Here is a 15,312-nt window from a genome sequence, read left to right as displayed (position 1 = left end):
TCTGTTTGTTTGCCTAAAAAAGTGGGAAATCAAAGAAATGGAAAACTATTTCTAAGAAGAATTGTTAGGGTCTGTTTGTTTGCCTAAAAAAGTGGGAAATCAAAGAAATGGAAAACTATTTCTAAGAAGAATTGTTTTGGGAGTGTTTGGTTTGCTAAAAAAAGAAGGAAATCAAAGAAATGGAGATAAGATGAGATGAGTAGTCACCTTATTATAGGATGATGTGAGTGGTTTTTTAAGAAACTTGTTTTGATGTTGTTTGGTTGGCGAAAAAAAATAAGTAAATGAATTATAAGAAACCTATTTCTTGTAATAGGTTGTTTTCTTTTGTTTGGTTCATTCTTAAAAATAAGAAAATAGATGATATGGGATGAGTTGTCATTATATTATTGGATGATGTGACTCACACTTAAGGAAATTGTTTTCCTAACTTTTTGGGAGGAAATGAGTGGAAATAAAATGTTAATGAGATGAGATGAGTTGTCACCATCTTATTGGATGATGTGAGTGATTTGAAATGATGAGATGAGTTGAGTTGAGTGATATTGTGGATGAAAATAATATTTTATTAGATATGATGTGAGTTGTTGGATGAAAATAATATTTTATTAGATGTGATGGATACGTTGATGGATAAAAATAATATTTTATTAGATATTGTGGGTGTGTTTTAGGGATGTAAATGGATGCAATTGTATTTTTTGAGTTTTCTTGGTATTCATTTCTATTTCTAGATTTTTTAGGAAATAACCAAACATGCCCTAAATAAAAGCCCCTAGCGCTCCTCAAGCCCTAATATTAAGGGGCTGTTTGGTTCCTTGTTTTTAAGGGAAAGACTCTCCGAAAAGCCTGTCAAAAATGTTAAAAATGTCACTTTTTGACAGGCTTTCAGTCAAAATCTTCTTTTTTAAAAACGATTTTGACTGAAAGTTTACCAAAAAGTAACACTTTTAACCTGCTTTCAAGTGAGGCTTTCTCTCAAAAAAAAGGAACCAAACAGCCCCTAAATCCCGTCTTTCTCTCAAAATTTTCGCGCCCGCGTTCACCCGTTCCCAGTCCTCTACGGTCCAAACCCTAATTTCTGCAATTCCCTCATCGCCATGGCCTCATCCAAAGGCCCACTCTCCCGCCAAATCACCGCTCGTCCGCCGTCAACGTCGCGTACCTCGGCCTTCACCGAACCTGCGGCGATCTCTTCACCGACTCCCTCCTACCCCGCCGCCTGGGAAGCCGTCTTAGCCGACGGCGCCCCTCCGGTTTTGGGATCTCAGTTCTGAAATCTTGCCTTTTTGTCTCGATTCTCGAGAATTTTCGTGTCCAGTTTTGTAAAGTCTGATCCTTTCTTTAAAACATTCCCCCCCCCCCCCCCCCCCCCCCCCCTTCCGTGAGGTGAGGTGGTGATGGATAGTGATCAAAAGGAGGGAAATTGTGCAGACTGCAGGGTACCCGATGGCAGAACAAGGGAGTAATAAGTCGAACGAAAGAGGAGGAGGAGATGGAGATAAGGTTACCTCTTGGTCTGCAGATGAGTACGGATCTCAGAGGTAAGGAAGGGTTTTGGTTGAATAATTGGTAGAATTTGCTTTTGATTGAACAATTGGTAGACTTGGTGATGTTTTGATTAGTTTTTATTTGTTGGCACTTTTGGGTATTTGTGTTAACCTTCTTGTGGTGATGGAAGCAGTGGTGGTGAGAGTGGAAGCGAAGGGTCATTGAGTACGAGAGACAAGGGGCCTGAACCTCAGGTACGCAATATAATTTGCTTGTTTCAAATAATATTTAAAAAAAAAAAGCTGTCCTTCTGATGTTATATCTGTTAATAGTTGATCTGTTGCAAAATCGGGGGCAGTTAATGGGAAAAAAACGTTTCATAACTAGTTGAGAGAAATTATAGTTATAGTTCAAAGTAGGAATATGTAGTTCAAGAATATAGTTCTATTGGGAATTTATTGGACCGTGGATTAAAAAAGCTGTCAAAACTTTGAACTGCTTTGTTCAATTGATCTTGCTGATTGCATTTGCTGCTCTGCAAATGCTTTTCTATCAAATAATAGGCTTTCATTTATACTTTGTTCAGATTTACGTATAAGGTGAGATTGAGAGTTCTAGGTGAGAATTCTAGGTTTAGTGCCAACTTACAACTGTTCGAGTTGAAAATTTTGTGTCAAATAGTTGTGGTTACCTTTTTCTTTCTTTCTTTACCTATATGAAGCAGGCAGATAAGTTTCGAGTTCCTCGGCGTTATTTGTTGTTTGTTATGACCCATATGAAAGAGTGGTTTAGTGATTTTGCTCATGTTGCATGTGCCTTTTTTTAATCTAGGACGCAGCTGGAAAAAGATCTGTTGAGGGTACATTTCTTACTGGAAGTTTCTGGATCCTTGTGTTCTTATGAACAATTCCAACAATTCCATAATCATGAGTTTTTGCTTGGTTTGTTCAGGAGAAACTTCACAGGTTCCTCCTCCCCAGAACAGCGCCGCAGCTACTGAATCGTCTTACAGTGTTAGACAAAGAACTGTGTCAAAACTTCCCGTTTCAGCACCAGGACGAGCAACAGCACCTAGTCCTGCATTTAATTTGAATGTTGGGATGGAGATATGGAATGCTTCTTATGTTGGAACTGCACCTAAGGTCAAACCAAATTTGGCAAATGTGGCATCAGGAACTGTTGGAGCTAATAGAGTTGGGATCGAACACCACCGGATACAGGTAGCCAGCACATTACCCTGTAATGTATATATTATTCTATGTCTTTTCCTTTTTCACAAATATGGCCTATTGTAACACCTCATATGGTTTTCCATGGCTATGTGTGTTGTCCTGTTAATATTCAGCTTGTGTACTTGTCAGGATGAGCGAGAGATGAAGAGAGAACGAAGGACACAATCTAATAGGGAGTCAGCAAGGAGATCAAGATTGCGCAAGCAGGTATGCTCTTCTCCTCCTTTTTTTCTTGAAGATATTTAAGTTAATTGTGCACTCTAGTTTTTCTAGGACACATATTTTAGCCGTTTAGTCCCTTAATTTTTTCCCTATTTGATCAAAAGCATATCGTTCACTTTATCAGGTAAAAAAGAGTCAAATGTTCAATCCTTCATCTGTTTAGTTAGCTTAATGGTGGGACCAAACAACATGTACTAAGATATTCAAAAAAATTATTGAGGTTAGAGACATCAGTTGCTAGTTCTTAAATGTAATTCTTTATAAAAGAAAAACTTCTTAACTTTGATATTTTTAAACATTATTTCATTTTGCATAATGGTAGTGGGCCGATATTTAGATTTGGACAAATCAAGCTTATCCCAGCTTCTTACTTTTATTGATAATTTCACGGAATATGATCGATTTTGTTTCTTTTCTCGCCAGCAAGAATGTGAAGACCTAGCCAGGGAGGTGAATGAACTAAATAGTGAGAATAGTGCACTCAAGGTTGAGCTTGAACAACTTAAGAAAGGTTGTGAAGACCTTAAAGCAGCGAAGGCAGCAACTACGGTCAGCTGTTTGTCATTTTACCAATTCAGCTGTTTGCATTTAACCATTACTTTATATTATAGTATTATATATATATATATAATATATTAATATATATAATAATATATATTATATATATATATATATATATATATATATGAGATTAATGGTATCCTTGTCATAGGAGGAGATTTCCCTCTTGTCGCCTATGTGGTATAATTCTCCACCATCCTCATAAAGTAGCATAAATCCCCACCAACTCACACTCTCTCTCCTACTTTATGAGGATGGTGAGATTGTGCCACATAGGCGTCAAGGAGGAAATCCCCTCCTATGACAAGGATACCCATTAATCTCTCTCTCTCTCTCTACTATTATATATATATATATATATATATATATATATATATATATATATATATATTATATATATATATATATATATATATGCGCTTTAGTAATTTTTTGTCTTATTTTTTACACATTTACTAGTAATGATGCGTGTGAATGATGCTGGCACTTGATGGGAATGTACCACTTTAGGAAACCGTGTTGAATGTAATAATGCCAAAATCATATAGAGCAGTTTGCTACGGTGCCATGTTAACTGTAGTATTCAAGTATTGATGTATGGATAAACCATAGGAATTTATGAATTGCTGTTACTAAAAGCATTTTGATGATTTGAAAGCTTCATTGTTCTTTATCATTTTAAATGGAGGATAGACAAATCTTAGACAATATAACAATTCAACTATTCTTGGCATCCCCTGCAAAGATAGTTATTGATGCTAAGTATATATAGTAACAAATTTGATAGTTTTTTTTTTTCTTTTTTCGAAAGAATCTTCTATTCGATCATAGTTGATGTTGTTTATTCAAGGGAGCTATTAGTTGCTAACTTACCATATATATTGATCTTTGTCTTATTCCCTTCCCCTTCCCGGCGTGGACACACAACACACACATACACGCACACACACGTGCACATATGACTACCACTTATGCTTTGTATATGGCTTCATATCAGTTATCCCAAGAAACAACTTTCCGGGAGGTCACAGATCTTGAAACTGCTTTGTCTCCATAATTCATCCATCAGAAATGTCAGGTATGATAATATGGAGTTTATAGAAATTATTTATATGAGAGTTTTTGTAGTACATATTCCATCTGGGACTACTTGCTTGGAGCATTACATGCCACAACCATCTAGCGTATGTCATTCTCGCCTTACTAACTCTTCTTTAGGTAATGTTGGATTATAGAAGTGGTCCCATGGAGCCACGCTGTTGAATTCTGGAGGTAATCTCATGTCTTCCAGAAGTGGGTCCCATGAATTCATTACATGACTCAACTTTGGAGACTTCTCAGGTGCTGGTGGAGGATAATGCGGGGATCTCAAAACATTTACAATTATCTCTAGCCAGTCATCTTCTCCTCTAGCTAGTCATCTTTGCCTATTAGTATGTGTGACTTGGGTTAATTGGTGAAAAAGCCTTGGGCATTAGGAATTTGGAGGTAACTTTTTGTTGAGGAAGAGGTGACACTATCTTCTTCTGTTCCCTTTGAATGCTCCAACCCTTGATAGACTTAAAATCCGAACTTTTCTAGTGATTGGAGAGGTGGTGGAAGTTATTTTGAGCTTGTTCTAAGTAAGGCATCAGCAGATAGATGAGTTGTCTAGATTTAGTTTATGCTCTGATTTCTTTTATTCCTAGAGTAGAAGGAACTATTTCTGTTTCTCGTTTTAAGCCTATTAGTCTGTTTAATTGTGAATTCAAGACTGGCCAGAGTGCTAGCTAAGGGGCTGTTTTGATTCATGGATTATATTTAGATGCATACTATGGATTTAGAAGAATCCAATTGTTAAAATCCAACCAAATTTTGTTTGGTTACACATCCATTCTGGTTAGGATATTATGACTAAGATTACAAATTTGGGGGAAATCAACATAATTTTAGGAAATCACATTAGATGCTTCTATCCTATGTGGCAACTCCAAATTCGTGTCAATATAATTGACAATGTATTTGATAAAAATCTAGAATTTTAAGCTTGTGGTTTCCATTTTTCAATACAAAACCCATCAAATGAAAGGGAACAAATAGCCCCCAATTGTTAAATAATTAGATGAATATTTTGGTGGACAGTTCTCAAAAAAAATCCCCATTAAGGGACTGTTTGTTTGGTTTCTTGAAAACCAAAGGGGAAAAAAAACAAGGGGAGGAACTCACTTATGATGATTTCCACCCATGTCCTCAACAAAACCCATGAAATGGGTTTCCTAAAGTTTGGGTCACATCACCCAATAAGAATGCCCCCCATTACCTCTTTTCTTGATTTGAAGGTGGAACCAAATAAAGGAAAAGGAACAATTATAACTTATGAGAAATAAGTTTCCTATAATCGTTTTCCTTGATTTTTTTTGGCCAACAAAATGGCCCCCAAGGGAAAATCAACTTTTGATTGTGTTCTAGGGACTCAGAAAGTAAGTGGCAGTGGTTTTGAAAATTGATTTCGTGAAAACTTAATGATATGTTTGATTGGAGTCTTCAGAAAAACTACATGCTAGCTACTGGTTCAATGTAGTTAAAGGAGAATCAGAGATCTTATTCTTTGTAGAGGAGTTATGAACTTGGAGACCTCTGATTTCCATACCTGTTTGTTATTGTTGCTGGTGTTCTTTCTAGAATGTCAAGAAGGGCAAACTGCTTCTTTATTGGAAGATTTAGGAGGTTCTCATAGCAAAAGAGGAGTATAAACCTTCAATGTACTGCTGATATATATTTTTCAGTTATCATTCACTTAAGTCCTGTTTGTTAACATGGAGCTAACTGTGAAGTAGCTGAAATAAATGAAGTAGAGGCTACTTCTACTAATTCTGAGCAAAAAACATATTTGTTTAGAAAAACCTACTTCTGGTACTTCCTTGAACGCCTATGTGCGCTCAGAAGTAGGTAGAATGTAATATGAATTAGGAAAGAAATACTTTTTCTTCTTTACATTTTCTTTATTAGTTACTTCCTAACAACTTTTCATTGCTATCCAAACTTAATAAGGAAATGAAATAAAAAAAAGTACTACTTCCAATACTTCAAAAAAATATGCATGCAATAAACAAAAAAAATGTATGACTTCCACAGTTCCACTGCTTCCTATTTCATAATTTTATAAGTTACATTATTTATTTATTTTCTACTTCCGGTACTTGTGTCAAACCAAATGGGTCCTTAGCCCAATTATGGTAATTGCTGTTTTTAGTGCTTTCAAGAGGAGACCAACTACTAACTGATGTTATACTGCAACAGGAAGTGCTGGATTGCTGGGCTAAAAGCTTCACCTGGAACTCATCACACATAGCGGCAGCAGCATCAGCAGCAGAAGCAGTAGTAGCTTTCTGCAATGGTCTGAAGGGATCAAATAGACAAGATTAGTTCCAGCGGCAAATTTAAATCAGTTAACTGGTGAAATTTAAACCTGGTACATTTATCGTCATCCCACTAATATCATCATCCCACTAACTCGGAATTATTAGCTGGTAGCGTCTCATGAATTGGTCTGCTAAGTTGCTCCTCCGCACATACATTGTATAATATCTTATATAAGTCTGTATGTTTTAGAGAGATTTGATCTTTTTTTTCAGTTTAGGTCGCAAGGCCCCTTGCAAAAAGCCTGCTGGGAGAGGCTGTGTATGATGTTGCACTAAATTTTTTTATTTAAGTTATACAGATTAGGAGTCCTTCTGTTACCGATATACTTTTGTAATCCTGAAAAAAGAGATGAAAGCTAATTTAACGTACGTTATCCTGACTGAATGTTGACCAAATTTCTTGAGCCCTGCGATGTTGCGATACTTATCTCTCTGTACAAGGCGAAGTTGTTTCCTTTTTTTTTAACGGTTTGGTGTGGTTACTGATCTTAGCTTATTTTGACGTTTACGATCAGCTTGCTGCTCCCTGAAGGTATAGGTTAAGTAAAAGATTGGTTATATTATTATCTTCTAATGGAGAAAATGGGAGTTAAATAAGCAAATAACTAATCATATCCCAGGTGGATATCCACGTGTTTCTTTTAATATATATATATATATATATATATTAACAGGGGATCTCTGACGATGCAAGCAGCCTTCTAGTTTAAGCTCATCCAGCAGCTCTTTATGTCGGGAGAAGAAGAAGAAGAGGAAAAAAAAATTTTGTGAGCGCGTGTGTGTGAGGTGGGTTCAGTTTAATCATATTAGAGCCGTAGCTCTGTCATTATGATTCAGAAGTATTTGCGGACGATTCAAGTCGATTTAGCAAAATTTCAAGTTTTCATGACGGCCAACCCCCACCCACCGAGGGGTGAGCTCAGGCGGTTGAGAGTAATCAAGCGGCGCCTTACATCAAAGTTTCCCCCTTGTGGAACTTGTTGTAATTTGGATTATCAAAAGAAAAGAATTCCTAAGTAATTAGTAAATCGCGCGAGATCTGAACTTGACAGGGCAAAAAAAAAGCTGCGAGAGTTTCTGAACCGCGTCTGGAATATATACTCTCAGGTGTCGTGTGATAGCACTCCTGCTATCGTTGTCATCGACCCGTCAATGTTTGCTTGTGCGAAGATGGTAGTGGATTTTACTTGTTGCTCGCTTGAGAACACAAGGCCGCGGCATCAGCAATTTAGAAATCAAACGCCGCCGCATATACACGCCAACTTCAAGATGCAGAAATTGAAAACTCGACTGAAATCTTAGTATCAATGGTTTATTTGTTTTTCCTTTATTATTATTATTATTTTTGAGAAAACCTTGGTACCGATACTTCACCAAGATTCGTTAGACACGCGCCCAATATGAGAAGAATGAAAAGTTGCATGAAACCTATGAGATGCTAATTAATGCTCATCACACTAGCTAATTCGCCCGATGTTGTGACAGCAAACCCGCAAACAAGAATTCATCGATGTGCTCACCTTAATTAATCTGAGGAGCTACTGCTATTTGTACTGATATATATAATCAGTGAGTGATCAAAGCTAGCTGCCATACGTCCGGAGTACTATTAAGAGCCACTTAAACTAATTAATTAAACGAGAGAGAAAAGAGAGACCAAAAAAACTTCTCTCGAGCTTCAGCAACTGGAGCGGGAGACGCGCGCGTCTTTTTTGGTTCCAGGCCCTGCGCGCACTTACACTTGAATTAATGTTCGCTTTAACCAATTTATGTACCATGCAGTTATCATACGCATAGCTTAAGGTAATTACAACTTAGGAGGATAACTTCAATTGCACAAGTTTATGTTCTAGATTTAAAGGGATCAAATAGAAAAAAAAAAGGAAAAATTGCTTCAAGGCCCCAAAATTGAAAATACAATGTGGCCTAGCCCCCTGTACTTTGGCCCATGTGGCTAAGCCCTTAAATATTCAAAAAAATATAACTGAGCCCTAAAAGCAGTTCTCTCACCCGTATTTGCACCCAGCCTCCCTAAAATACCCCCGCCTTCAACTCCGTGCCTCGAAAACGAGATCCGATCGCTGGCGAAACCTCTCCGTCGCATTTAAGGCGAGATGATGGCCGTTTTGGGGGGAAATTTTGGCGCGCTCCCTCCGTTATATATCCTGTTAACCCACTCGACTTTGAAGAGAGTGTATTTATGGTGCAAACGTCAGATCTTTGCGGTTAGGGCTTATGATCTTCAGCCCCCTACTTGTCCTAAAGTGCCCTTCATAACTCCTCTTAAATCCCCTTCATTTATGGCGGAGAGCCCCCTTATTTGCATGGTTTCCTTGGGTGAGAGAGCAGTGTTCTCAAGGGTAACTTGTGCAACCACTTTTTTTGAGTTTAAGTTCGACGTGGCTGAGAGGTTGAAGGTTCCTTATGATGCGCTATCAATGGTTTATAAATCTGAAAGGATCCCTGATCTGAGTTTTGAGATCGAGAATGAGGATGATATGGAGTGTATGGTGGAGCACAACCGTAATATCGGGTGTTTGGAGATCCATATTCGAGCTACTATAGATGTAGATGTTTCCAGATGTGAGAACACCCCGAAGCAACCTCCTGAAATGTAAGTTATATTTACACTTAATTTATTTGAAAAATTATGAATTGCGTGAGTAAAATGTGAAGAAATGATAACATAGCGAATTGTTTCAGGTTAAATGTTAGCTTTTAACTGATATGTGTTAACTTTCTATCGAAGGTTGTTAAGCTTTAGGGCATATGTGTTAACTCTTAAGGGTACTGCATTATTTAAGTACAAGTCCTATTCGTTATTTTAAGAAAAACCAATTATATTTGTGCAGCATTATGAATACACTGAAGCCAAAGTTTATTGATAGTACTTCTGCCGCAAACCATGGTTCTGAAAGAATTCCAATTGATAATCCCAGTGGTAGCAGTGTAGTGCGTTCTGATGACATTATTAACAACACAGTAATGATTCCTGGTTGGTGGCATAATGCATTAACTGAAGAGGGTCAAGAATTTGAAAGTGCTGAAGAATTAAGGTTGGCGCTGACATACTATTCTCTGGCCAAAATGTTTGATTATGAGTTTAAAAAGAACGAACCAAAACGTATCCGTGTATATTGCCGATATAAAGAAACTTACGAGTGCCCATGGATGTTGTTTGCTTCACCTGTTAAGAATGAAAATAGACTATCGATCAAGAAGTTTGTTAATGAACATACTTGTGGGCAGTACGGACAAAATACAGGTCGTTCAAGGGCATCCCGTAAATTCATTGCAACACAGTTACAACCACTCCTGAAGGTCCGTCCAGAAATCCGACCCGTTGATGTGCAAAAGGAGTTCCTCACAAACTACGGCCTTAGAATTGATTACAGTAAGATATGGTGGGGGAAAGAGAGAGCACAGGAGAAGCTTTACGGGGTTATATATGAGTCGTATGATCAACTACGATGGTAAATGCTGAACTTTATTATTAACTTGTTAAGTTTTAAAGTTTGCTTGTTAAAACAAATAGTTAACATGTTCCTTGTTAAGTTCATTGATAACATTGATAACATGTTAAGTTTCACCACTAACACGTTAACTTTCTCTGTTACATTGTTAAGTTACGCTGATAATTTGTTAACTTTTGTTAAGTTACCCCAATAATGTGTTAGCTTTTTTTGGTCGCTTGTTAAGCTACACGGATAACATGTTAACTTGTTGGTTTGTTTCTTCTTACACGACTAGGTATGAGCGCATGGTAAAAGAGACAAATCCCGGCAGTTACATACATGTTGACCAGAATGAGGGGAGGTTTTCGAGACTCTTTGTTTGTTATGCTGCATGCATCAAAGGTTTCTTGAGTGGATGCAGACCCCTTCTATTTTTGGACGGTACATTTTTGAAGGATCGATATAAAGGCATTCTCCTCTTGGCCATAGCATATGATGGCAACCAAGGTATATTTCCCTTAGCGTATTGCATATGTGATCAAGAGAATTTGATGAATTGGAAGTGGTTCCTCCAAGGTCTATGGTCCATACTTTATGAGAGGGCTGACCCTTACAATCCTCCCCACCAATTGGTTATAATTTCTGATGCGGACAAAGGAATTAAAGAATCAGTAAAAGAGTATTTTCCAGAAGCTCTACACTCGAGGTGTGTTCTACATCTTGTTGAAAATTTCAGGTTAAAGCTTAAGGACTTGGGTATAAAGTCGAAGGACACTCATGTTCTGGGGAACTTACTCCAAAGTGCTTGTTATAAATACACAATAGCAGAATGGAATGAGTACATGAAAGAGATATATGACATGGATCCAAGGGCATACAACATTGCTATGAACTACTCTCCTGATCAATGGGCAAATGCATTCTTCCCGGGAATAAGGTAACGTTATTTGGCTGTTCTATATCTATGCTAATGTATGAACTTATGCTATTAAGCATGTTATCTTTGAATTTGTTAAATTCTATATCAGAGTTGTTAACTATATCAGAGTTGATAACATGTTAAGTCTTGTTGATAATATGTTGAGTCTTGTTGCTAACATGTTAACTCTTGTGGATAACGTACTAACTCTTGTTGATAACATGTTAACTCTTGTTGATAACATGTTAACTTTTGTGGAAAACATGTTAACTGTTAAATGTTAACTATTATATGTAAACATGTTAACTGTAATTCAAAAAAAAAATAACTCTATTCAATTATTTGTGTCATCCCTTATTTATAACCTGTTAACTCTTATCTGTAAACTGTTACCTGTAATTCATATTATGTTAACCCTATTCAATTATTTGTTAACCTTTATTTGTGACCTGTTATAAAGTTATATATAATTTCAGGTATGGGCACGTAACATCTAATGTCGCTGAGTCTTTTAATAATTGGATAAGGGAAGCTAGAATGCTACGGATTCTACAAATGGTTGAGCATATCCGTAAACAGATAATGGTCCAAATGAGTAATCGCCGGTTACTTGCAGATAAATGGGTTGGATATCTCTGTCCACAAGCAGAGATGATGCTTAAAGAAAATATAGAGAAAGGTCGTCCATTGGATGTTAAGCAAGCTGCAGCTGACATATTTGAAGTGCAAGCACATAAAACTACCCATGTTGATTTGGAGAAGAAGACATGCACTTGTCGTGCTTGGGACGTCATGCGGATTCCGTGTAAACATGCATGTGCAGTCATCTCGTACATGAAGAGAGACATTTACCAATATTACGATTTGTTTATGTCCATAGAAGCATTTAAAAAGAGCTATGACCCGATTCTCTATCCTATACCAGATTATGAGAAATGAAGCGTGCCAAGGGATGAGATCGAGCTACTTCCACCACATACTATCAAAAGAAAGGGGAGAAATAAAACACGACGTATCAACAACCGAACAGTGTACAAACGACCTTTGAAATGCTCTCGATGCCACTCCGAAGGCCACAACCGCGCAACTTGCAATGAACCGATCGCCGATTGATATGAGTTGCGGATTTGCCGAAACACTTTTGGGTGTATGTAATATTTTTGTAGTTAACTGTTTATATGAACTGAAACATATTTAGGTGTTTGTAATACTTTTGTAGTTACCGGTGTATATGAACTGAAATATGTTTGGGTGTTTATAATACTTTTGTAGTTAACTGTGTATATGAACTGAAATATATCTATGCCAACGTAAATTATAATGAAAATGTTATCTTACTTGGGTCTGTAAAGTTACTCAGTTAGATTGTTAAGTTACAGTTAACATATAAAATTTTCTTGGCAGGTTATTAAGCTACACCTATTACATGTCAACTCTTGTAAATAACATGATGGATAACATGTTAACTCTTGTTGCAAACATGTTAACTCTTATCGCTAATATGTTAACTCTTGTGAGAAACATGTTAACTCTTGCTGTAAACATGTTAACTCTTGTGGAAAACATGTTAACTCTTGTAATAAACATGTTAACTCTTGTACCAAACATGTTAACTTTTGTTGCAAACATGTTAACTATTGTCGCTAACATGTTAACTCTTATTGATAACATGTTAATTTTTATAGGAAATATGTTAACTTTCTTTGATAACATGTTAACTCTTTGACATAACATGTTAACTCTCGTTAGTAACATGTTAACTATTGTTGATAAAAAGTAGACTTTTGGAGATAACATGTTAACCCTTGTTGATAACATGTTAACTCTTAATGATAAAATGTTAAATCTTGTTGTCATCATGTTGACTCTTGTAGTTACCGGTGTATATGAACTGAAATATGTTTGGGTATTTGTGATAATTTTGTAGTTAACTGTGTACATGAACTAAAATATATCTATGTCAATGTGAATTATAATAAAAATGTTAACTTACTTGGTCTGTAAAGTTACTCAGTTAAATTGTTAAGTTACAGTTAACGTATAAAATATTTTTGGAAGGTTATTAAGCTATACCTATTAACATGTTAACTCTTGTAAATAACATGTTGGGTAACACGTTAACTCTTATAGCTAATATGTTAACTATTGTGGCAAACATGTTAACTTTTATCGCAAACAAGATAACTCTTGTGACAAACATGTTAACTCTTGTTGCAAACATGTTAACTCTTGTGAAAAACATGTTAACTCTAGTGGTAAACATGTTAACTCTTGCTGCAAACATGTTAATTTTTGTGGCAAACATGTTAACTTTTGTTACTAATATGTTAACTCTTGTGGATAACATGTTAACTTTTGTTGGAAATATGTTAACTTTCTTAGATAACATGTTAACTATTATCGATAATATGTTAACTTTTGTCAGACATATGTTAACTTTCTTTGATAACATGTTAACTATTTGACAAAACATGTTAACTCTCGTCAGTAAAATGTTAACTATTGTTAATAAAAAGTAAACTCTTGGCGATAACATGTCAACCCTTGTTGATACATGTTAACTCTTGATGATAAACATGTAAAATCTTGTTGCCATCATGTTGACTCTTGTGGTTATCGGTGTATATGAACTGAAATATGTTTGGGTGTTGTTGCCATCATGTTGACTCTTGTGGTTATCGGTGTATATGAACTGAAATATGTTTGGGTGTTTGTAATACTTTTGTAGTTAACTGTGCTGAAATATGTTTGGGTGTTTGTAATACTTTTGTAGTTAACTGTGTACATGAACTGAAATATATCTATGCTAATGTGAATTATAATGAAAATGTTAACTTACTTGGTCTGTAAAGTTACACAGTTAAATTGTTAAGTTATAGTTAACGTATAAAATATTTTTGGAAGGTTATTAAGCTATACCTATTAAATGTTAACTCTTGTAAATAACATGTTGGGTAACACGTTAACTCTTATAGCTAATATGTTAACTCTTGTTACAAACATGTTAACTCTTGTGGCAAACATGTTAACTCTTGTGAAAAACATGTTAACTCTAGTGGCAAACATGTTAACTCTTGCTGCAAACATGTTAACTTTTGCTACAAACATGTTAACTTTTATTACTAACATGTTAACTCTTGTTGATAACATGTTAATTTTTATTGAAAATATGTTAATTTTCTTATATAACATGTTAACTATTGTGGATAATATGTTAACTTTTGTCAGACATATGTTAACTTTCTTTGATAACATGTTAACTCTTATTTATAATATGTTAACTTTGTGTGGAAATATGTTAACTTTCTTTGATAACATGTTAACTCTTTGACATAACATGTTAATTCTCATTAGTAACATGTTAACTATTGTTGACAAAAAGTAAACTCTTGGAGATAACATGTTAATCCTTGTTGATAACATGTTAACTCTTGATGATAAAATGTTAAATCTTGTTGCCATCATGTTGACTCTTGTGGTTATCGGTGTATATGAACTGAAATATGTTTGGGTGTTTGTAATACTTTTGTAGTTAACTGTGAACATGAACTGAAATATATCTATGCCAATGTGAATTATAATGAAAATCTTATCTTACTTGGTCTGTAAAGTTACTCAGTTAGATTGTTAAGTTACAGTTAACATATAAAATATTTTTGGAAGGTTATTAAGCTATACCTATTAACATGTTAACTCTTTTTGCAATCATGTTAACTCTTATGACTAATATGTTAACTATTATCAAAAACATGTTAACTTTTATCGCAAACATGTTAACTCTTGTGGCATACATGTTAACTCTTGTAGCAAACTGTTAACTCTTGTGACAAACATGTTAATTCTTGTTGCAAACAAGTTAACTTTATTCGCTAACATGTTAACCCTTGCTGATAACATGTTAACCCTTGTTGATAACATGTTAACTCTTGATGATAACATGTTAACTTTATCCGTATACGGTATTATTTAACAAGTGAACCTGACATGTTATAAACTTTCTCCATATTTAACAAGTGAAGCTGACATGATAT

The 15,312-nt window shown here is 35.6% G+C and overlaps 2 protein-coding genes across 3 annotated transcripts; both read left to right on the top strand.

Moving 5' to 3' along the window:
• On the top strand, positions 1,008 to 7,287 carry LOC109841412 (DNA-binding protein EMBP-1-like). 2 transcript variants are annotated; one of them, XM_020410373.1, is made up of 9 exons: positions 1,008 to 1,271; positions 1,435 to 1,544; positions 1,685 to 1,745; positions 2,323 to 2,350; positions 2,443 to 2,711; positions 2,853 to 2,930; positions 3,369 to 3,494; positions 4,504 to 4,584; positions 6,786 to 6,919. In XM_020410373.1, the coding sequence occupies exons 1-8, from the start codon at positions 1,101 to 1,103 to the stop codon at positions 4,561 to 4,563; spliced, it is 903 nt and encodes a 300-aa protein (XP_020265962.1). In that variant the 5' UTR covers positions 1,008 to 1,100; the 3' UTR covers positions 4,564 to 4,584; positions 6,786 to 6,919. The 2 variants fall into 2 exon arrangements, with proteins under 2 accessions (XP_020265962.1, XP_020265961.1); XM_020410372.1 differs by lacking the exon at positions 4,504 to 4,584 and having other exon boundaries at positions 1,012 to 1,271; positions 6,786 to 7,287.
• On the top strand, positions 9,208 to 12,220 carry LOC109842642. Its single transcript, XM_020411491.1, has 4 exons — positions 9,208 to 9,521; positions 9,760 to 10,380; positions 10,658 to 11,299; positions 11,758 to 12,220. Exons 1-4 carry the CDS (start codon positions 9,208 to 9,210, stop codon positions 12,218 to 12,220), a joined length of 2,040 nt encoding a protein of 679 aa, XP_020267080.1.

Source organism: Asparagus officinalis, chromosome 5, assembly GCF_001876935.1.
Source record: "Asparagus officinalis chromosome 5, Aspof.V1, whole genome shotgun sequence".
NCBI lineage: Eukaryota > Viridiplantae > Streptophyta > Magnoliopsida > Asparagales > Asparagaceae > Asparagus > Asparagus officinalis.
The sequence above is the reverse complement of the archived record's forward strand: the minus strand, read 5'-3'. Positions and strand labels throughout refer to the sequence as shown.